General features: G+C 33.3%; 1 protein-coding gene across 9 annotated transcripts in view; it reads right to left on the bottom strand.

Moving 5' to 3' along the window:
- Positions 1 to 24,372, bottom strand: part of LOC149800655 (myocyte-specific enhancer factor 2A-like) — a 45,789-nt gene extending 21,417 nt beyond the window's left edge. For 2 of the 9 annotated variants that reach the window (XM_089954673.1, XM_089954681.1), the window contains exons 1-8: positions 24,238 to 24,372; positions 21,226 to 21,272; positions 19,984 to 20,163; positions 12,138 to 12,341; positions 6,707 to 6,838; positions 3,638 to 3,821; positions 2,113 to 2,294; positions 1,344 to 1,458 (exon numbers count right to left, since the gene is read on the bottom strand). In XM_089954673.1, the coding sequence (XP_089810799.1) occupies positions 1,344 to 1,458; positions 2,113 to 2,294; positions 3,638 to 3,821; positions 6,707 to 6,838; positions 12,138 to 12,341; positions 19,984 to 20,037 (871 nt within the window). In that variant the 5' untranslated portion in view covers positions 20,038 to 20,163; positions 21,226 to 21,272; positions 24,238 to 24,372. Of the gene's footprint in view, positions 1 to 1,343; positions 1,459 to 2,112; positions 2,295 to 3,637; positions 3,822 to 6,706; positions 6,839 to 12,137; positions 12,342 to 19,983; positions 20,164 to 21,225; positions 21,273 to 21,928; positions 22,071 to 22,101; positions 22,169 to 24,237 lie in introns of those variants that run through there. The other 7 variants (XM_089954674.1, XM_089954678.1, XM_089954676.1 and 4 more) reach the window with 7 other exon arrangements.
- Positions 24,373 to 24,637: the final 265 nt, after the last annotated feature.

Raw genomic sequence — 24,637 nt, forward strand, 5'->3', positions numbered from 1 at the left:
TAGAAAGACCGAGAGAGTCATGTCAGGATTAGCGGCATGGTTAGAAATGCCTCACATCTTAAGTAAACTTTACCCCATGTTTAATTCCTGATGACCTTGACATTCCTATGCAGTCTCCAACTCATTCTTTTCGCTATTTACAACTTGAAATATTCAAGAATAGTCCACTTATAAACTGTTGGGAATGAATTATTAATGTACATTTTAGACTATTAAGAAAATGTCAACACATTTTTAATTTTAATATTTGCTGAAACGGTGCTTTTGATTACTGTGTACAGGATTATTTCTGGAAAATCTCAAGTTTTGCAATTATATATATCTGATCTGGAGAACAGGGAAAACACAGTCCTAACATAGTGACCAAAGCAATTTGAATAACCTGCTCTAGGGATTTTGTTCCTTTTGATAAAAACAATGATAAAGCAAGAGGGAAACTGATCTGCATATTCATATTAAAGGTAAAAAAAAAGCCGCACCATGTTCAATTTTCTGCATAATAACTCTCTTTTTATATCAGGACTATGTGTCTATTTTGTGCAAATCTTGCACAAGAGTAACCAAACCTGAAGGCTGAAATAGTATAAAAGAAGAAGAAAAAAATATATAAACAGCAATATAGCAAATCACTAAAGCAAATGGACACTGACAATCTACTTGTATCATGTGGTATTTGATCCAACCAATTTTGTCCTATATCATTGATTTATTCATTTTTTAAAAAAATATGTAAACAACAAAACTTAAAAAAAGTGATATATTTTATTCTGTTTTAATGTTTTGTATTCACTTAGAAAAATTAAAGCAGTCTGTCAATAAATTCAAGGACTTTCTCAAGGATAATAGCAACTTGTTTAAATTTAAGTTTTCAAACAACCCCTTAAATTCAAGGATTTTTCAATACTGTATGACCATACTTCCAGTGACAATCTGCAAGTAAACCAACTTTAATGATTAATCTCAAATGGATAAAGAGTTCAATCGAAATGGCCCAAAAGTAAAATTCTGAAAACATAAGATGAAAATCCAGTTTTACCTATGTATGTTTGATACTAAGCTCCATAAGTTTAAGACGTACAAGATGCACAGATGGTCACAAGCAACAATACATACCCATGCCACAAAATATGACAGGTCGAAGAAATTTCCAGTGCCTTAGTTTCCTATTTCTCAATACATGAAGCAAGATTTCACTGTTGCATACAAGCTGGTTCCTTGTGACATAATTAGTGACTTACATTTTGTGAATGAATCAATAATTACAAACAAAAAGTAAGAACCACATAACCTGAAGAAATTAAGCTATTATAAAGCACATATTATGTCCTACAAAGGTTACTCACTGGGAAGAAAGGAGGATGGGAGTGTGAATCCAGATGGCTGTCCTACAGTATGACTCTCTCCTGGGGTTGCTATGGATACCACAGGTGTTTCCAATGCTGTATTAGCTGCCTTATTCTTTGATGAAAAAGAAGTATTCAGTATATCAGTCTGCTTGTACAAATAAATCTCTCTAACTACATTCACTTTTATTTATTTCTCCAAATGTTTACAGCTGAATAATTACACAAATGTAAACCAGATCTGTGTCAAGTTCGGTTGAGGGCCCCATAACGTGAATTCAAACTGTTGAGTGATTTTTGAAAAGCTGAAAATAGCAACTGTTCACAGATGCTGGATAATAAATGATGGATGAAGGGCCATATCATAAACTCACTTGGTCTAATGGCCTGGTGAGCAAAAAACTGAAATATAAAAGATTCGAGTTTTAATAACTTTCACAATCATTCTAATTAAAGCAATAACATGATAAATAGAAATAAACTTCTGTAGTTTTTTGTTCACTATTAATCATTATGTAATGTTGGGAACAGTCACAGGCAAGAATTTCAATGCTAAGTTTCAGCTGATTCTTAAACATAAGTGTAAATGACTAACAAGAATACAAAGTTTTTTCTACCCATTTAAAACTACAAAAGCAAACACTGAATTATTCAAACTGAAGGTACATAATACATCAGAGGATACAACGTTATAGACAATACAATTCAGATGACCTGATTGAACATCTTCTTTAAAAAAGAAGCACACAGAAAACAATTTGAATATTACCTGTGCTGTCATATCTCCACCTTTGGTTGGGATAATCACACGCAAATGAGGATGGCCTTTTCCACCAGCAGCAGATGAGTCAGGGTTGTCTCCCTTAGCTTGTTGTGGGGCAGGGGAAGTGCTGGGTTGGGGAGCAGGGGAAACTCGTGTCTGTGGTGCAGGGCTCACTCTTCTAGCAGAAGCTGGAATTTGGATTGGTTGATATTTAATGGCACATAAGCACACAGAAGACTATTTACTGATGCGGCAATGGAATTAAAGCACCTTTCCTAGGGCTACATCACAGCAGGGTAATTTTGGTTGGTCTTGGTGTGAATAAAACCCAAAGACAATGGACTACAAGACTTGAATACTAACCACTAAGCCACTGTAGCTCCCTCAAAAATAGTAACAGAAAATGTATGTTATGAAATTGGTATAAGCAGAAACCTTGCATAATTAAGGTAGGAGAATAGTTTCTATAAATATTTGAATGACTAATGCTATGATTCAAGTCATTATCCATTGAACAGATCAATAATAGGAGAACACTTATGTTGCAATTTCTTAACTTTTTAAAACTTCACGATATGAAATCATCATAATCTAGGACTAGTAGTGATGGGTGCATAGTAATAAGCCCCATTTTCAACAATTTGCTGAAAAGACTTGAAACAGAAACTTCTGGTGGAGAACCAACATTTAGAGAAAATGGGCATTCTGGGGCTATAACTCTTCCAAATGGTGATGTGCAATGTTGACAATCCAATGCATTCATGATCTCATCACTATAAAGGTACATGATAACTTTGACTGAAATGCAATATTCCTTAGTAAACTTATGCTGTGGAAGCAAAGTTAAGAGGATGTGAAATCTGGACCATAACTCTTCCAATTTATACCATGAACACCTGAAATTAAACTCATCAAATGTCTCATCAATATAAAGTTCATCTGGATGATATGCAACAATCTAGGTAAAGTTATGCTGCAAAAACTAAAGACAGGAGGGCATATACTCAGGGGCAATAACATCCTGGAACTCTGAAAATCAAACTCATGGTTCTCGTCAATTGAAACCACATACCAAATTTGGTTTCAATCTGAAAAACTGAAGAAACAGATGTCAAGAGGGCATGCACTGAGAGTGGCAGAACTCTTCTCAAGAGGACTAAACCCACAAATGGCACAAGCAAACACTACAAGACAATTTTCAGATCAAACTGCATCAGACTATGGCGATTGGTTCTTGAACTATGCCAGTTACGAGTGACATCCCCTGTGAAGGAATGAAGTTAAATATCAAGAGCTCAAACTCAATTCAAACACGAGTTGACAAGTCAAATTCGTTCAAAGGCACATACATTCTTGAAATATCAAATACACCTGAAAGATATATGCATATGTGTTTACCACCACAATGTCTTAGGGAAAACTATTTGGGCTGGATGGAATGGGGGTCTTCCATTTTAAAAATTGTCAACCAAGGGCATGGAGACAAAGTTCTAAATATTTTGGACACAAATCTGGCATCTACAGTACTTACAGTTAGGGCTAGTGGCTGCAACTGAGGTTTGCCCTTGTAATGAAGGTTGCAGTAACACCATAGTGCTGGTCACGCTTGGCTGACCTGCTGTGGCAGATGAAGTCCCTGGCATGTTCTGTGTGGTATATGCAATATTCTGTACTGGAACTGACACTGGCATAGGCCGATACTGTGCAGGTTGTTGCTGTAGAATAAAAAAATAAATCTTAATAACTACTTCAGGAAGTTTCTTATTTGCAACATTTTCATATATTTTTTATTGCAAGAAAAATGCCAAGTTTGATTTCTCATTTTTGAAATAATAGGTTTCATAACTCTGATATCCGCAACTTGCAACCTTTATTAAATATACATACAATTCTACACCATGTTTGTGACCTAAAGTCAAGCAGGGAACTATATTATCTTGTGACTGTGAAGATTTTACCAGTTGTGTTTTGACATCTAGCACTTTAAGTTTTATTATGTTGTGACCAGTTTGGGCTGAATTTTATTTTCTTCAAATTACTGAATTCAAGTGATTATTTTCTCTGGAAATACAAAAGTGCTCTGATAAAATTCTTGGATAAAGACATTAATTGGAATTTATACTGAATTGAAACCTGGAATAATATTTCTGCGATTCAACAAGAGAATGTTGATACATCAGCACTTCACAGACTTAAACTGAGTTTTTTCAGGACTCTTTATTACTAGGACTTGTCTTTAATTCTTGGAATATTTCTGCATTTAATTCGCAATACTGTAAGTTCTTTTTCTCTCATTTTTCACAAGGGAAATAAATTATTTGCTTAATTTTATAAAGCCTGTTGTCTTCACTCTTTTCTGTTACTTATTTTATGAGCATAGACTCGTAACAATGTGTCAATTCCTGTGACTTCCACAGTAGACTATATTTACATGTAGTAGGATTAGTATGATGCATTCTTTGGATTGATTTGAATGCATTTAAGAACCTTTTGCATATTAAGTCTAATTGTCTGCATAAAATATTCAAATACACTGCCTAACTAGACATCTTAAAAAAACACCTAAAAATGGGGCATTTAAAGTGGTCAAATGTTCGAAAACTTTTTCTGGGTACCTGTCAGTCCTAATGATCTGTTATCCAGGGACCCGATCAAAGATAAATTGTATTAAATGTGTTCAAACCTGAAGTTAAGTCAGCATTTTTTAAATTCACATTATCTGATAAATATCACTACCTAATGTCATCTGGTACAAAGTCCAAGAATTTATCCTCATTGTCTGATAATGTTCTGAAATCCTCCATTGTCATCTAATAAATCAACATAGTCTAGACATCATAATTATCATCTGACTTCCTTTCCTTGGTCTCAGTTTCATATGCAGATGATTATTTAGAGACTAAGCTTGAGCTTTGTAACACTTTGATCATAGGATTTGTGACACCTATTCTAGTTTGCAACGGAATATGTCAGTTGTGTAGCAAGATTAAATAATAACCACCCCATTACTTGGCCCTGTACCACACTTGCAAATCAATCAAAGAGTTGTCACATGGGAAAACAAGCTATAGAATTAAGGTCAGTTATATACTGAATATGCATCTAGACCTCTGTTTGATACTGGAAAAGTACATGTATTTGCACCTCAATCAAAATGATTGCCAGCATGAAAACAAAGCAAGTGTTGCCTTTACAAGCACTGGCAGAAAACTTTTATACAGTTAACTGGTACACTACTACTTGTTTTATTACCCATGGTCATTATCAATGGGTGGGTACCTGAGTACCCAGATCCCTGTTGGCATCTTTTGGAGCATTTCATCATTATATGGAAATTTTAGGACATGATTCATAACCTATATCAGTGTTGCATAAAGAGTGCAGACTATTGATTTTTTCTGCAATAATCTGCCCCATGTCCCCCAAATCTTGACCCTGCAGTTTTTCGCTAGTGGATGTCCACCCATGTCTCCATTGGCCCTAATAATGTCCAAAGTCGCAAAAGATGATAATGAATAGCTATTAAAACAATGTATCTGGCAGTGAAAACATCCAAAGTTTGTGATAGCTGATAGGGTTGCAATGTAAATTGTTTGACGGCCATTAGTGTAACGTATTTTCGAGGTTAAAGTCACACCTTTGTATGCTTAACCAGACATTGATTTCATGAGTTACCTGAGCACATGACAAAACTTTTGTTGCAATAATAAGTGTTCAAGGAAGATAAGAAAGTACAGTGCAGACAACAAAGTTAAGGTGGAAAAACTGTTGAAGCAATGAAGATTATCTGATTTTTATAGCACTATTACATTAAATAAATTCATTTTCATTTGTCATTCTAAAATGTGTACATGTCCTCAAGATTGGAGGGAGGGAGACACAGTATACCCTGCCCTTGGGATTCTATGTGTAACAATGTACATTGTATATCAGCAGATCAGGGTCTATGATGTACACCAGCAGATCCAGGTCTATGCTTCAGAGCCATAGATGTACAATACACAAGCAGATCTGAGTCTATGCTTTATACCCACAGATGTATAATAAACCAGCAGATCAAGGTCTATGTTGTACACCAGCAGATCTGAGTCTATGCTTTATACCCATAGATGTATAATATACCACCAGATCAGAGTCTATTATGTACACCAGCAGATATGAGTCTCTACTTTATACCAGTAGATTTATAAGAGCAGATCAGTCTATGCTTTATACCAGTAGAATTATAATATACCAGCAGATCAAGATCTATGTTGTACACCAGCAGATCTGAGTCTATGCCTTATACGCATAGATGTATAATATTCCAGCAGACCAGGGTCTATACTATAGACCCAAAACTGAATACTACACCAGGATTATCAGGATCTGTCCTTTAGACCAAGGGATGTATGATTAAGTGGTAGGTATGGGTCTACACTATAGACCCCAAAACTGTACAATACACCAGGATTATTAGGATCTGTGCTTTAGACCCAGGGATGTATTATGAACTGGCAGATCTGGGTCTATGCTGTACAGCTGACTATAGTGTACATGAGCAAATACAGTACAATACAGCATGTCGTATTAACCTAACTAATAATAATAACCAACTGACCGTTTTGACTCCCATGACTTTCTCATACTCAGCATCTATTTCACGATACTGGCGGTCTGTTGACGGAGTAAGGCTAGAGGGATTTCCATAATCATCATCATCATCTGGCTTACCCTCTTTCTTGCTCAGTTGCTGCAGTGAGAAAATGTACAAGACCAAGTAATTTAAAATTCATATGAAATGTATGAACAGATCACAAATTTAATGATTTTACTTTCCAATTACATCTTAAGTCAAAATATATTAATGCAAACATGAGCCCCAAGTGGGCCTGATATTGCTCACATGGCTTACTAACAGAGAACCATATCATTAAGCGGACTTGTGTAGTACTGAAAGAACACAGCCTATGTCAACTACCTCCCAAACTGTTTATTCACTGTGATATTACCTATTTTACCCAAGTTTATGGTGAGGGCTGTTCCAGTGAAATATACATACATGGGACCCAGGTAAGGCACTTTTAATATAGTATATAGTAACCCTGAGGTGAGTCCCATAGCATGCACATGAATTGAAATGATACTTTAATTTTTTTTCAATGCCATGGGTTTCTTTACTCTTGAAATAAAATCTGAAGTAATTCAGAATAAAAGCATACAGGGGTATCTTTTATCATTAACAGCTAAAAATACACACGCACTTCAAATTTGTGAGTAATGGTAATGAATATCTGAAATGCCATGAAGTAATTATAGGTTACTGCATTTGTATGGGAAAATATGAACGAGTTTTGGGACGAAATACTGCATGACCTTGGGAGTGCAGTATATCCTTCCGACAAAACGAGTTCATATTTTCCCATACAACTGCAGTAACCTTTTTATTATCTGCTCATTTTTTTATTCTACCTAAGGTTTAATTATATAAACAAAATACACTACAAGAAACAAAGTAACTGAATGTATGCCGTATTCCAAACTAAATACACAAGCGCAGATTTGTCATTACACAATAACATCATTATTAATGCGCACATAACTCCGCCCAGATAAATTTGAACTTAGTCGCCTGCTCGACATAACTTTCAAAAGAAAATGGCGTGTCTAGTTAAAATTGAAATTTGCAGTCATATTGTGAATGAATGTACATTGCAACAACTTTTCCATTTGATCTGGAATGAATATATTTTGGTATTTTGTTTCAATTCTACGAAAGTTTGTGATTTTGGACTGGATTCATCTGTGCAAATTATACATGAAATATATCGGATTGAAGCGGCGCGGGAGAAGCGTGTTTACATCTGCAAATGTGTTTCTGTTTCTGTCAATGAATGTTTGAAATCATAATGTGGGGAAAAATAAAAAGTCTTTCAATTGCAATTATCAAAAATGCGCTATGGAATGTAATGCTTATTTCATTTTGAGTGCAGTAAGGAGGATGCAGTTGCACTTATCATCGAAATTACAGCACAATTTCGAAATGTGTAATCCAGATTGAAAACCTATGACATGGCTCATGTAATTCGGATTTGCAGAATTAAGAAAATACATTTTGAGGAAATACAGGATGTAAAACTGTAAGTATATTTTATTTTGCCATTCTTATCACCAGCGAAAGAAGAGAGTATATGACTTGTCACTTGTATGTTATTTGTAAGGACCTTATCTTGCGTCTGTTATATACTGTAGCTAGCCTAAATCTGTAACACTGTCTCAACGTGGAATGTGCCAAAACAGCTGGTATGTGGCAGTCCACGAAACATCTGTTTTAGTTCATTCAGAAACAAATTTAAACAACCACAATGTAAAGAGCCTCTTATTCGAGTGTACATGATTTGTGTACAAATCAAAAGTGCTGGTGTCTGCATCCACTGTTTGTTTACAATAGAAAGTAGTTCCTTTATGCACGTGAATGATATATGTGTATGTCGCGCGAGTTCAGTATCGGGTAATGCTGAACGATTCTGACAATGTAAAGTTAACTGGGAAAAAAATGAGCATATAATAAATAAACAATACATCATGATAATATATTACATGACAAATGTTATAGGCATATTAACATGGAAATACTAGCAACTGGTAAACTCTATTTCATCGAAAATATCAAATTTGCTTCCAGGTATTTAAAGCTTTCAAATGTGCAAAGATTTTATAAATAATTATCAGTGAAAAAAATGTGAAAACTTGGGCATGTTTGATTTAACAAGAAACATGTTCTTATTGGAGAAAAATCAATATTAAAAAATATTACTAGCAAACAAATATCTATAACAGTGTACAGAAATTCTGAGACACTGCAATTGTACATTTTCTCTAATAACATTTCTTTTTTAAATTTTCTTCAGCAATAATATATCACAACTTGTTCAATTTCACCAATAAAGTTTACTATTTTCAGGGTTTTTTGTTTATCTATTTTTTTCAATGACAAATTTCTGATTTTTCCATGACTAATTTCTTTAATGTTTATGACAAAAAGGTCAGAAAGTTGAATCTGTACATGGGAAATACTGATAAAAATCAGCATGACAGAAAAGATAACCACATGATCAGATTTTTTTGTCAAGAGATGGCCAGCCTCCTCCTCTAACAGCCATCTCATCCACCCACTTTAACACTACAGACTGACAAGTAGAGGAGATTTTCAATTTTTTGCCATTTTCAATGCCATGTCCATTGCTTTCCAAAACACATTTTATTCTTCAACAATTTTCCATCTTCAAAGTAACCATATATTCTGAAAATTTTGATAAACTATTCAAATTCAAATATATACATCTTGTTTTCCACATTATTTATACATATCTTGTTTGCAAGTTGACAACTTCGTGGAGCCCAATACCTATGATTCTAAACTGTCACGAGTAACTTGCAACATTTTTCTTTAGTGAGAAAGAATATAGATATGTTAAAAGAAAGAATTTTTATTTCTAAAGCATACAAATTTAGAACAATTTCTAACTGCACTGAATTTAATCAATGCATGCAGATTTTCCTCAAAGTGAAACTTATTGGATATTAATGCTATAAGCCTATATATTATGTTTAATAAAAATCTAATCAGAAATTGTTACTGGAGTTGAGAAAGTTAACCTATCAGATGCAAAATCAAATCATTCATATATGTGTATCTCACTCACTACTGAACTTTTCCAAGATCTTGATGATTTATACATATATTCCAACTCTGATAAAAATCAGGACAGAAATCTGGCTTCCAGAACGGCAACAAGCCCAGCCAATCCAAAACAATACGCATGCACATTACTCATTCAACTTGATCCTAATCATACATGTACATATACCAAGTCTGTTGAAAATTATACCAGAAATATGGACTCCTCAGTGATAAAATGCTCAATCATATACAAGCCTACCTCATTATTACTGGTGTGTCCTACTAATTATGAAACTCATGTGACATACTGATCATATAATTCTATATTCCAAGACTAATACAAAAAGATGACACATACAGCCTCCAAAGTCGCAACATGCTCATTCAATCAGAGGCTATATGATCTTCTTGATATAAGTCCTTATTCCAAGTTTGATTAAAATCAGACTAGAAATATGGCTTCCACACAATGATAACAAAGTCAGCCAATTAGTGGCAAGTCTGATATATATGTATCTTGCTCATTATTGACCTTGCAGAGATTCTGATGATATTCCAAGCTGGATCAAAATCAGATCTGAAATACAGTCTCCAGAGTGGTAACAAGCCGATCTAGTCAGATATAAGATCACCTCATAGATGACTCTTATATTTGATATCATCAGAAACATTACTGATATCAACCTATGTTCAAAGTTTCATTAAAATCCGATTAAAAACATGGCCTTCATAGAGATAACAAGCAAATGTTTTGATGGATGTAAATGGGACATATGCCATACCATATGCTCTCTTGACCTTATGGCTATGTGAGATAATAAAACTGTCTCATCATGAAAAGAATTTATAAATAATTCTAAGCCATCTACCTGACAATGACACCAAAAATCATGCGTCTCTTCTTTATTATTCTATATCAACTTTAGCCAAGTTTAGGGCAAATGACACAAAATGATATTTTTCAAGCATAATTTTATAAAATTAAACTGTAGCAACAAAACAAGGAATTTCCAACCTGTGTATTTTTGACAGCATACATACACACAAACACACAATATAGCCAAGATACTGTTTAGAAGAGATGTTGGTTGTGTATTGACTGATCTAATTTGATAAAATGAGCTGATGTCAAAGTCAAATAAGTAGCATACAAATTTAAAAAGTGGTCACTATACAATATTCTCTCTCTTACCATATGAACAATATTTATTCATATAATTTATCATGTTACATTTCAAAAAATTATTTATGACACAGAAGTAAAAAAAAATCACAATGGCTCATTACCATAAATTCAAAATTTTAATTTTTTTTTATCCAATATTTACTCTGAAGCCCTAATCACTGTACCTCTTAAATGACACTTTTCACAATTATGAACCTAGAAAAAGCAAGTCAAACAAATAGAAATATGGCTTCCACACAATGATAACAAAGTCAGCCAATTAGTGGCAAGTCTGATATATATGTATCTTGCTCATTATTGACCTTGCAGAGATTCTGATGATATTCCAAGCTGGATCAAAATCAGATCTGAAATACAGACTCCAGAGTGGTAACAAGCCGATCTAGTCAGATATAAGATCACCTCATAGATGACTCTTATATTTGATATCATCAGAAACATTACTGATATCAACCTATGTTCAAAGTTTCATTAAAATCCGATTAAAAACATGGCCTTCATAGAGATAACAAGCAAAATGTTTTGATGGCTGTAAATGGGACACATGCCATACCATATGCTCTCTTGACCTTATGGCTATGTGAGATAATAAAACTGTCTCATCATGAAAAGAATTTATAAATAATTCTAAGCCATCTACATGACAATGACACCAAAAATCATGCCTCTCTTCCTTATTATTCTATATCAACTTTAGCCAAGTTTAGGGCAAATGACACAAAATGATATTTTTCAAGCATAATTTTATAAAATTGAACTGTAGCAACAAACAAGGAATTTCCAACCTGTGTATTTTTGACAGCACTCATACACACAATATAGCCAAGATACTGTTTAGAAGAGATGTTGGTTGTGTATTGACTGATCTAATTTGATAAAATAAACTGATGTCAAAGTCAAATAAGTAGCATACAAAATTTAAAAAGTGGTCACTATACAATACTCTCTCTCTCTTTCCATATGAACAATATTTATTCATATAATTTATCATGTTACATTTCAAAAAATTATTTATGACACAGAAGTAAAAAAAATCACAATGGCTCATTACCATAAATTCAAAATTTTAATTTTTTTTATCCAATATTTACTCTGAAGCCCTAATCACTGTACCTCTTAAATGACACTTTTCACAATTATGAACCTAGAAAAAGCAAGTCAAACAAATCAAAAATGTTATACCTCCATGATGTCCTTGTTTGTCTGGCTGACAACAGTCTCATTGTACTCTGTGTATTTTAAAAGAACTTTGTCCATGTCTGAGCTGGCATACTGGTACAACTTGTTATTAGTTGTAAAAATGATGAGAGCAATTTCACAATCACACAGGACACTCAGTTCATAGGCTTTTTTCATCAGGCCAAACTTACGCTTTGTAAATGTTACCTGTTGAATAAGAAAATAAAAATGGTGTAACATGTAGAAAATCCCCCCTCCACCAGATTTTACCTGGAAATGAACCACTTACTGAAGTAAATATGCACATACGTGCATCATAAACAAAATCATTTCCAGATACTGTTAAAGCACATAATTTCTCATAAACAACTATATCACATCTGTGAGGACAAACAAAAAAGTTCTCATCAAATAATCGATTAGTACTCTTAACATTGTTTACAGTACATAAACAAATTTAGATATAATGTTTCATGGCTATGTTTCAAAATCTGAGTTCCCTCTAATACTGTATCAACCATAAATACTGACTTCAACTGGTAGAGTATTTGTCTTTTAATCCAGGGTTGTGTGTTTGATACCTGCCCAGATCATTCCAGGTTGACTGTCACAGTGTTTCCTTGGGGAAGGGGACTTAGCCACTATCTCCTAAGCATATATAGCTAGTAATATTTTAAAAGTACTGGTAAAACCAACAAAAAAAAAAATAAATCATCCCAAGTTCAAGTTGAGTCTAAATGAAAATGGTGCCACTTGGATATTAAATCTGGCTGCTACAATGACCCTGTTTTGAAATTTGTTATTACAGCAGCACCTGAATGAATGGTCAGGTAAACATGGGGTTTTCAGTGAAAGACTCTTTTTGCTGTCTGGTTGGTGATAAATGATAGTAGTGCTGTTGACATCAAGTATGTCTGATATGGCAGCCATCTTGAATATCTTGTTGATGGTACTGCTCTTGAACGGAAAGTCAAATTGACATGAGGTTTTACCAAAAGACTTAATGTTGTCTAATTGGTTCTTAATTAAAAATGGTGGTTTTCTGACCCCCATCTTGGAATTTTTGTTTTAGCTACTCCATCTGAATGAATGGGTATACCGACATGAGGTTTTCACCAAAAGACTTCTTATGGTGTCTAGTTGGTACTAAATGAAAATGTTGGCCGATATGGCCACCATGGGTCAATTTGAATATTTTGTTATCATTACTTGATAATACAGTATTTATGGTTGATACAGTATTAGAGGGAACTCAGATTTTAAGCACTGGGAGCCTGTGCAAGATTAATACAGGGATTGGATGAAGGGTCTTTCCTCATTTTGGAATACTGATAGTAAAGACAATAAAGATGTAGATATTAATGATAACTGAACAAAATCTTGTATGTTCTTGTTAAGTTTCATGTGTGGGCAGTGAACCAATCTGTGTGTGCGTGTGTGTTGTAAACACACACACACACACACATGCATGCATGTACAGTGTGTGACCACAATACAACATGATGGTTGGGGTCCATAACATGACAGTATTATATACCATACAGTATTATAACCAACTATGTTAGTTAAAGAAAAAGAAAAAGATGCATGTACCAAAGAATGTGTGTGTGTGTGTAATAAAAACAGGTGCTAAAATAGTGCTTCATTGGCACATTTACCAGCCTAAATCGATGCATTTTAAATGAGAAAAAAAACAATAATAAAAATAAGACTGCATAAATATTTTACATTATTCAGAGAACCATGCATTGTTAGATGTGCGTGTATTCTTATATACATGTATAACATAGCATGAATATCAACACTGTGTACTCAACCAATGATCTCATAAACATGCAGTGAATCCACAATACATGTAATTCCATTGAAAATATGAACACAGATTTAAAATGTTCATTAATTGTCACAGATTATTACATGTCTCAATTCAATTTTAAAAATAAGCAAATAATTACCTAACAAAAGGTTAAGCATATTTACCATTCAGTACATCCCTATGTCAATAAACAGTGTCTGTATAAATTTCATACTGCAATAATTTTCTCATTTGCAAAACATATTTGTATTTTGGAAAACTGTAAAGTGTCGAATTTTGAATAGTATTGAACCTTAAAGTTGAATGCATTGAGCATTAAAATTTTAGCACATTTAAACCAGAAAAGTCTTTGTGAAGGGTCGCTTCTGCCTTTCTTCCTTCTCCCCCACATGTCAGTGTTAAAACTTAAAAGTCTAGCATCTATGACTCAGTGAGATTTGACTAGGGCATTGAAATGCTATCCTGAGAAAGTAAGCATTTGAGCTACCAACCATAATCGCTTGATAGGAACCCATGTCAAATTATCATTTTCAAAGGGAAATTGATATGCACCATAGTTCAGAGATTCTAGGCTGTCTAAATCTGATGAAAGAAATGATTATCTTGGGATAATTTAGGAACCGCTGCTTATGATTGGGCAGAGTAAATTAAGGCATACACTTTAGAAGTAATGTGAATTTAAAGTGACGACTTTGGTCAAAATTCTTTTGTCTTATTATGATGAAATAAATCCCAAATTAGACACTGTTATTAAATTCTGTTGACATAACTTAGACTGAATTGGAGATGTCGCTATTAATTGCTACTGATTAAATTTTATTATTTTTCTTGTCTAAGGAGGCTCATATTGCATTATTTCTTCCCAATAGTCTTGCTCAGTTCTCTGTTGATATTCTATCTTTCCACTCCCACTGGGCTATAAAATCAAGGGAGGTCATTCCCTAGATAACACCAGCCAAATCCAATTAACTACCCCTCTTACTAAGAGGGCAACATTACAAAGACTGATTGATTTTTTAGCTGCTTTCTGTTACTATCACATTTGTTCTTGCAAAGTCAATAATATTTCTCAAATGAAGAATTTGAACACTGGAAATCCTGTCCAATGCTTCAATCTTCTCTTTAACAGTAAAAGCTTCATGTTCCTATGTCCCATTATCCACTGCAAAAATGTCCACTAACTGACACTTTTACACTGCAAGAATAGTGTTGATCACAAATGGGGTCAATTTTATAGGGAATGGATGACAGTATTCACTGGTCAACTGTCCGTATTTAACACCAAGCCATTAAAGTGTTGGCAGCATTTTGTTTTTTGTTGTTTTATAAATTGTTGCCCCATAATTTGAAAAAGTTTTAGCTCTGCAACTGACTTTAATGATTAGCAATATATTTAAATTAATTGATTTATAAATTCAGTATCAAACACTGCCTTGTTTGTGCTTAGTTGTGCATGCAGTTGAAAAAACAAACACGTCAAATATTGTTTAACACTTATAAGCTGACATCCTTCAACAATAAACAAAGATCAAAGTTCTCGAAAGGCCCAGCCATTGGTTCAGATACTCATATTTCCAATGTTCATTTCAGCACAAAACTTCAAGAAATTGATGAAATGTTCAAATTTCTGGAGCTACAAAAAGTTTGTTTTATATGGGAAGTCATAAACAATCTCTTCCCAAAACTGATAATACTTTTTACACATTATTCTTCATACTTTTAAGAAGAAAACAATATTTTTTCATGTATGAAAAAAAACTGGTGTATGAAATTTTATGAGCCACACCATGATCATCTTCTATTCTAATTCATGCAGGATCTCTTCCCAAAATGCTAATAAACATTTTTACACATTATTTTTCATGCTTTTAACAAGAAATATTTTTTATGTTAAAGAAAAATACATGTTTATGAAATTTTGGGTGCACCACAATCATTTTATATTTGAACTGGTATGAGATCTCTTCCCCAAAATGATAATTAACTTTTTACATACTGTTTATCATGCTTTTAAGAAGAAACAAATATTTTTTCATGTGCATGAAAAATACAGGAAATGAAATTTTTTGAGACATGCCACAATCATGTTATATCCAAATTCATGTTATAAGAGAATCAAACTATATATATATATATATATATATATATATATATATATATATATATATATATATATATATATATAAAGCTGCTGAATAATTGTGATTAAAACAATCTTGGGTGCACCTGTGAAAAGAAACACTGAAAAATCTACTAAGGAAAACTATTTTTTAAAGCTGGTTGTTCTGGGACAATAATGGGTTTCCAAAATTTCTTCACCTGGCAAAAATTTCAGCATTAAGAGTACTATGGGCATTATAAATATGAAATGCATTTATCAATTATAGACATCAATACATGCTGCTTATTCTCTTCTAAAATCAGCTTTAAAAAATGATTGCTTCTTCTGCTATGTGGTTAGGTTGCTTAAGCTACAGAAAGAATAAAATCTGAGGCTAAACCAAATGTCACTTCCAGCTAAGTGCTTTTCCTAATGACACACTAAGGCAGCCAATCCCAAGCTGGACCTCAGTGGATACTAAACCTGCAGCCTTGGAGTACATGCCCAATACTCTAACAACTGAGTTACTATATCTGCCCAAAGCTGATTCAAATTCATGAACCAAGTTATCTTTATTAAAGAAGACGAGAACACAATACTAATTACTAAAAATGTGTATTCCTGGACATACAATGAATATGAATAAAAAAACTTCTCTGAATATAATTCATTTATATAAAAAAATATAAAAGAGCTCTCAATTCTTTCATACTGTTCTGCCTACCTCCTGCAGGCTCAGTGATGTAGAATAGTCATTTGTACACTCTCCTGCATGTCCTAAGAACAGGGTTAGTAGCTAATTTCTTTCAAACTTTTCAAGTTTTTTTCAAAGATTTTCAAGGTTCTAAATCATGCTTTTCAAGGTCTATTCTTACATTAATTTATAAAGGATTCATAAATGAAACTGTATGTAAACTCCAAGTTAATACTATTACTCCATACGAGGAATATTTCTTGCAAATTTATTTTTAAAAAAAAAACAAAAATAAAACATGAAGTCATTAGTATGATCATTGGTATCTTTCCCATTAATACTAAGCATCCTACATCTGGACATTAGAATAATGTAGTCACTGAACAAAGTTCAGTTTTTCTCTGTCCACACTACACTATTTAGAATCTCCAAAAATATTTTAGAGTGAATTTTTTAGTTCTTGAAGCTTGTCATCAAGCTGTTTTTCAAGAGCTCCAAGATAAGTGATTTTGTCCTTTTGACTTTTCCTCAAATTATTTTTATGTCGTGATAAAAGAAATTTTCCTATGGATCTTTGCTTTCAATGCATAGTCAGCAGCAGCAGTTGTTGTTGTCTCAATGTCTTTTCAGTACCTTCCTTTCTTCTTCACTCATCGCCATAAACAAAAAAGTAAAGATATTTGTTTTTTATATTATCGCTTATTTAAAAACAGCGTATGGATATTTTAAACTATTTCATATTAAATATATATTTCTCTCAGCTTAGCTGTAATCGCTACTTTTAGATTTATCGTGTTTATTGCAATTATCATCTGTCCTATTTCTACTCAATCTCAAAACAGAACCAAACTGAACTAATTTCATAATTAAGATTCTATACAGTTTCTATTTTAAAACTTGAATGTCTGTGTTCAGAGAGAAACCTCTTTCGTCAAAAATGATTTCATGCTCAAGGCTTCTTGTTTTTGCCTGTATTAAGCACCATTATAAGAGCTTGGTTTTTTTTCCAGCTGCATGTGACTGTGGAGCACTCTCTCACATTGCATGCAAATCGATATCCTTCTGGCATAATTTGCATTTTGCAAAGCTCTCTGAGAAAGATTTCATATCCAAACTTTATATTTTTCTTCATCTAGCCAGCAAAGTTGGAATCGGCAGCCATCCATGTCGAAGCAAATGATTCAAATTTAAATCACTGCTACATCTAGGCTTCATAAAATTGGAAGTTCAAAATTTACGACTGCACAGTGGGCCAGTTGTTGAAAAATTTCCATTCTGGCACAAATTTAGCAAGAGATTCTTTTTTTTGGGTGTGTGTGTTTTTTTTCCTTTCCTTTTTATTTAATTCTGTAAAACGAAAACTATTTATTAAATCCTTTTGATTTCAACAAAATCAAGGCTTTTCAAGGTAACCAAAAATATTTTGAATTTTCAAAGTGTTTTCAAGGCCTTGAGGGAACAGTTCATTTTTCAAGGCCTTTCCATGTTTTCAAGGTCCCATATGGACCCTTAAGAAGTGAAAAATATCAGCAATAACCACAGTGGTTCAGTAGTTAACTTGACAGACTAGATCTGAGAAGGTATGTTCAAATCCCACCAAGTCAGCCTGAGGGAGTGACCCCCTTTCACCAAAAACAATGGGGAAAGGAATCGCCAAAGTTCATTACTCACCGAACACTTAAATATCAAAATCTCTTTCTTCCTGCTCCACTCTTGGAACTTTCTACTGAAATTAAAATCCACATATGATGCCCCCTATAGTTTTATAAGCAATAACCTCTTGACTGTTTCTGAAATTAATCTTTTCTTTATCTATATATGGATATTGTTCTGTGCAAAGAACTCCTTCAACAGTCTGCTATCTGAAGGGCATATGCACAGCTAGCTTAGACGGCTTCAAGTTGTAAAATTGTTCTTTAGGGTTGTTTTGTAGAATTTTCCACAATTCACAGGTAGTCTCATGGATATCTCTTCTCCAAATTGTATGTGATCTGGTCAGTAATCACATCCTAAGAGCTGACGTTCTAAAATTTAAATGCCAATTTCCAATATAATCGGGTTATTTTTCCCATAATTTCTACAAATATTATACAACATACCTCCCATCTTGGTCTTGTGTTTTAACCAGATGTAACAATAAAAATTTCTGAAACTTTTCATTACTTTTTAGTTTCTTCTTTGGCAATTCATCTAACCAGGCATCTGACATCACTTCAGAATTATCATCCTCCAGTTGGCTAGAAATTCCACTTCATCATTCCCTTTCTTGATTCTGCCTTTCACTTTGCATATTCATACCAGTACTGACTTGAAGTTGATAGAATGAGTTATCTTCTGCCTAACCACTGACTATGATCTCGCCTTCCAAAACCAGACCAAAGTTTGTGTATGCACAAATGTAAGGAAATGGCATACACTGCAGCACCCTCTATTTGTATAAAAAAAAATAGCACGATTTCCAAGCATCCTTTTGCATTAACCTATATCTGAATACTCTGTAACTGATGAAGGTATTCTGATCAAACAAGTATCCTTACTATTTAATATTTTCTTTAGATTCTTATTTATTCAGTTAATCTTAACAGTTCAGTACAATGTTATACTGTGCAAAGTGAAATTTTATATGCATAACTATGACCTAACTTGGAGGGTCTCACACATCACTGCTTTCCAAGTGTGCAAATTCATAAAACGTTTGCTTGATCTCACACACTCTGGCAGCATATATGTACTTACATTACTATGCCATAAAACACTAAACCATAACTGTTCTGCCTGGAGGAAAAGAAAATTCCCAACTTTGGGAGCCTAGGATGATCTGTTGGTTCAGAAAACAATGAACAACTAACAAGGCAATCAAACTGAAATGTTTACTGAGCAACAGAAAGACAGACGTCTTGACTGCAACGACTGTATTTTCAATTTTTTTAAAACTATTGTTCTGCAAGTTCACAATCTGAGAAGCATTTCAAAAAAGACCTGCAGTCAAATCATATGGGGTGGCAAATCTAGTCATGGTGGACAGTTACATTAGTGGTCAGGGAAAATGTAGAAAACTGTTGAAGTATGACTTTACGATGAATGAACCAAAGCCCAACTTTCTCTGAATTAGGAATAAATATTGAAATTGGCATGGTCAAAAAATGTTATTTGATCCCAGATTGCTTACATTTCACTAATATTACAAATTGTGTTAGGACACAATGATGGTGTTAACTAATACATAAAGCAGTAATACCTGTCTGTTCCTTTCATCGTTAATCCGACAGATCTGTATCTTTTTCCGTCCCATTCTTATGTTGTGTTTATATTCAGCTTTAACAATTGTCAATATATACACAATCTATTGGTTTTTAAATATGAAACCACTGTCACCTCTTAGGTTTCATGCACATCAATGGATTTGAAATCTATGATTCTGGAATAGAATAAAGAAAAAGATAACCTTCTGATTGCATTAGCAAATTATCAAATTACTGAAAAAGATGAATCCAAATAGTACATGTAAATAGATCTGTAGATGAAAAAAAGGAAGGTATGAATGTAAATATGGTTAGAAGAGCAAAGACAGATGCATGTATATACGTGTACACAAATAGGTAAATGGATAGGTAGATAAGTTTTGGAAATATTGAGATTTTTGAGAGCGAGAGAGAGAGAAAGAAAGAGAAAGAAAGGTTTAGGTAAAAAGGCTTACAACTGTAAAATTAAACAGCAAAGAACAGAACTGCAAAGACTTAATGTTAATCATATTTCAATCTATTAACATTTTTCTTTACAATGTTTCCAATTAAAGATCAACTGATCAAGCAGCTTTAAGCATCCATCCAGTAAGAAAACAAAGTAAAACTGAAACCCTCACTGAAATGTTCCAATGAATTAACTCTTTGCTATAACTGGAGAGTGTTGTGTCCACTCACGTCTGCTTCTATGTCATCCAGATTTTTACCTTGAAACTGGTGACATATACATAAACAATCTTTGACAAGCTGACTTTTGAGAATGATTTAATAACGCTTTCTTTCATCCATAAAATTATTTTCCAAACAGGAAGAATGTGCCCGTCTCATATAATAATCATGAAAACAACAGCTGATGAACACCCCTTTTGGGCACAAGATTTCCAGTTGGTTAATCATTACAGACAAGTGCTTTTTTTATTTCCAAACACACCAATGAAAGAAACCTCACAAATAATATTATTAACAATTATCACCTAGTCACCTTGAAATCAACAACAGGAATCAAAACACTATTTGAAAAGTTTATTTTTTAAAGCTGACAATCTCAGAACATTCGAAGCTCACATGTTGCCCATGGCTAAGTTATTAAAATCAGTGAATCCCATATCAATACAAATATAATGATTAAAATATAGCGTACAAGTTAAATAATCAAATATCTTTTCTATTTATCAAAATCTGCTTTAAAAAGTAAATATTCACATTATCCAGTCCGCATGAGGAAATGCAAGACTTACCCTGACAGTAACGAGATGGAAATTACAGATGACGTTCACTGTATATCCTGTCAAAATGAAGGATTGATCAATGAAAGAAACTGCTGGCTATTATGCAATTGAAGAATGTGGCACATATAAATATGAAATAAAGGTACTGATATATGTTAAGTGATGATATTTTTGAGTATAAAAGTTGTAGAACATAAAGCATTAACCAAATGAACATGAATTCTCTTACTCAATGTTTTTTTTCAACTTCCTACATGCAAGTATCTTGGAAACCTGATATAGCTCAAACTGAATTTGAGCTTGTCCCACTCACTTGGCAAGTGAACTTACATATATATATATATATATATATATATATATATATATATATATATGCAAATACATACAATGTGCTTCCATTGCAGATACTCAACTAAAAACAGCTCTTCTATCCACATTTAAACTTTCATAACATTTACCACAAACAGAAATTCAATTTAACCTACTTTCTATGTATAATTCATTTGTACTACTTTTATTTTAGGACAGATACTAAGTACCTTTACTGTGCATAAATTTTAAATGCAAGAATGATCAACAGTGAAATATCACAATGATGAACTGCAGATAGTTAAAAAGTTATTTTTTTGTGTACATGTAAATAGTAAACATTATATATGAAAAGCATGAATATTTATAGCACAAACTGAAATAGACTGACTGAGCCTAGTACCATGTCTCTGAATAAAGTTGATACAGTCATCAAGTCCTTTCAAATAAGCCTCAACCCCTTCTTCTTTCAAACCAAATTTGTCTCTTAATAGTTGATTTTGACCACCTGTGGGTCCATATCCCAGTTTTCATGGCAACATCACCTGATATAAATATAGAATTAAAAGGCATTACCCCAGTGTTAGACTTGATATATCTGGCAAGTCAATATTATGGTTGTGCTGACACAGTACTATTTATATCTGCCTCATTCTGAACCTTTAAACAAGTGGACTTTCCAATGACTCATTCAATGGGAACTAACTCTATCAAAGTAAACTATTAAACTTATGGAAGATAACTCCAATCATATCTTATCTTTTGACAACTTCCTGGTCCACCTCAAATGCTTAGAACCTGTTTGACAACAATTACTGTTGACATGTAACAATAAATCTGAAAAACTGGAAAGTATTTATTTACATGTACTGTGAATAAACACATGATGGTCACAATACAGTATAAACTGCAAAATGTTCATATGACCAGGGTTCCCATGGAATTTGGAATCAATATATATGCACAAGACCTTTTTATTCCATACAGCAGTAACATGGAAAAAACAACATTTTGTCCATAAACCAAATAATTTGTGACAAATCATGTCCACACACTGCATAAAATTAAATGAAATGAACAAGAATAAGAAAAATGACACTCAGCACTTTAGTCTGATGAATACCACAAAATTTAGGTGGAGATATTTACTCACATGTAGCAAAAGTAATATAATTTCCTAATGGATCAAAAATATTTTAAAATTATCTTATTTTGCGATCTGAAAGAAGACTTTCCCCATATTTTTCAAACTTGAGCTTGATTTGTCTCTGTCCTTCATGATTTCCATAACTTTTGCAACCCACCTGCCACAGTAATGTGATGTCATCTTGGTCAGTCATTAAAGTCCTAATAATAGTCATTTAATAACAACAATAACTTATTTATAGAAGATAACTCAGCACATGACTACTCTAACTTAAGGCCTTCAGCTTGGAATGTGGAAAAATTATATACAATATTTACAATAGAATGTGTCTGTGTATTATAATAATAATCAGATGTCCTTTTTTTCTCTATCAACAACTGTATTAACTTTACATATAGCATTACATGTGGTTTTTTCACTTTCTTAAATTTCCTCAGAATCACTGTTGACTTCATAACCTGTTGCAAATTTTGTACGCACTAACCTGCTGCTAACAAGTTCTCTGTTGCAGTCATATATCAATACTGTCCACACAGCTGCAACAGGTAATACATGTACCCACTTTTGCACGGGTCATACTTTTACAATTATGCATTAACAATTCAGTAGAAAATTATAACATGTTTTTTCAGGTATGGAAGACTGTTGAAAGAGAAGCCTCCATAACAAACTTTAAGTTAAGAACAATACAAAACTACACTGAAGCATTGTGCAAATAATCTGGTCTACTCAACGCACCACCAGAAAGATAATTTTAACCCTTCCGTGTACTAAGTGCAAGTAGATATAGGCACTATACTGCTGCATGGCATATTCAGAATGAGACAGAAGTAAATGATAATGTGTAGTGTGGGAGTAAGTTTTGCTTAATTATAATCTGCATTAATTATAATTTGTACATTATTTACAAAAAGTGGATTAAAATGCAAATGTTTCAATTTTTAATTTTTTAAATTTTTTATTCTCAAACTTATGCAACTTGTACATTATTTTTGTTCCCTCTTTCAAGTATGGGCAATGCAAGATGTGTATCCAATTAGTGTACCTAACTCTAAATCAGTCATTAATTTCTTATAAATATGTAAGTCTAATTTAAATAAAATCCTATGATGAAGAAATTACTTAAACGACGTATTATTCCGTGAGGAAAACGATATGTTATAGAACGTACACAGCTAAAAGTGTGTGTATTCCGTTTGTGAGATAATGAAAGTAGCACAAGCCTTTGCTAGGATAGGCTCCGCCACTTTAGTTACAAGGTCAAAGTACCGTTCCTTGCCAGTAGCCTAGCGTTCATCAAACTTCGAACGCGCCGTTTTAAATTAATGTGTGTAAACTCTAAGATATTTATAAGTATCTTTGCTGCGCTTAGAGATGGCGAGATATTTATGGAAGTGGTAATAATAGCCAAAAGCGGATTGGGCAAACCCACCACCAAAGTTAAGTCGAAGCCATTCGAACAGATAAACCCTTCCAACTTTACTGTTAACTGAAGCTACCATTTTCCCGTGTTCGAAGCAAGACCTTTTACGTTATAATTAATGCTTAAAATCATAAAATCTTACCGAAACAATATAGCCAGAGGAGTAAAAATATCCTTTGGATGCTATTTTTACTAACCAGTAGAATCTTCTGCGCTAAAAATCATCCAAGTTCTGTGCTATTTTGGGCATGGAAATTACGTCGGTATTAATAGAGCATCCAATATGGCGGAATAATGTAAATGTTGCCCAAATAATTTCATTTCATCGAGGAAAACTAAGTATTATAATAAATATTTACATCCAGTCTAAATAAAATTCAAAAGGTTTAATCAGTTATTATTCTAAAATAACGTGAATCAGTCATAGAATAGGAACTACATTTTTGGCTCAGTTATATACTACAAGTAATTTTGTAAATCGGCTTCATGGTGAGTATTCCGTCAAATATAAAATAATATAACATAGTGTATATGCCAGATTG

The sequence above is a fragment of the Sinohyriopsis cumingii genome, chromosome 4, assembly GCF_028554795.1.
Source record: "Sinohyriopsis cumingii isolate HCF-2022 chromosome 4, ASM2855479v2, whole genome shotgun sequence".
NCBI lineage: Eukaryota > Metazoa > Mollusca > Bivalvia > Unionida > Unionidae > Sinohyriopsis > Sinohyriopsis cumingii.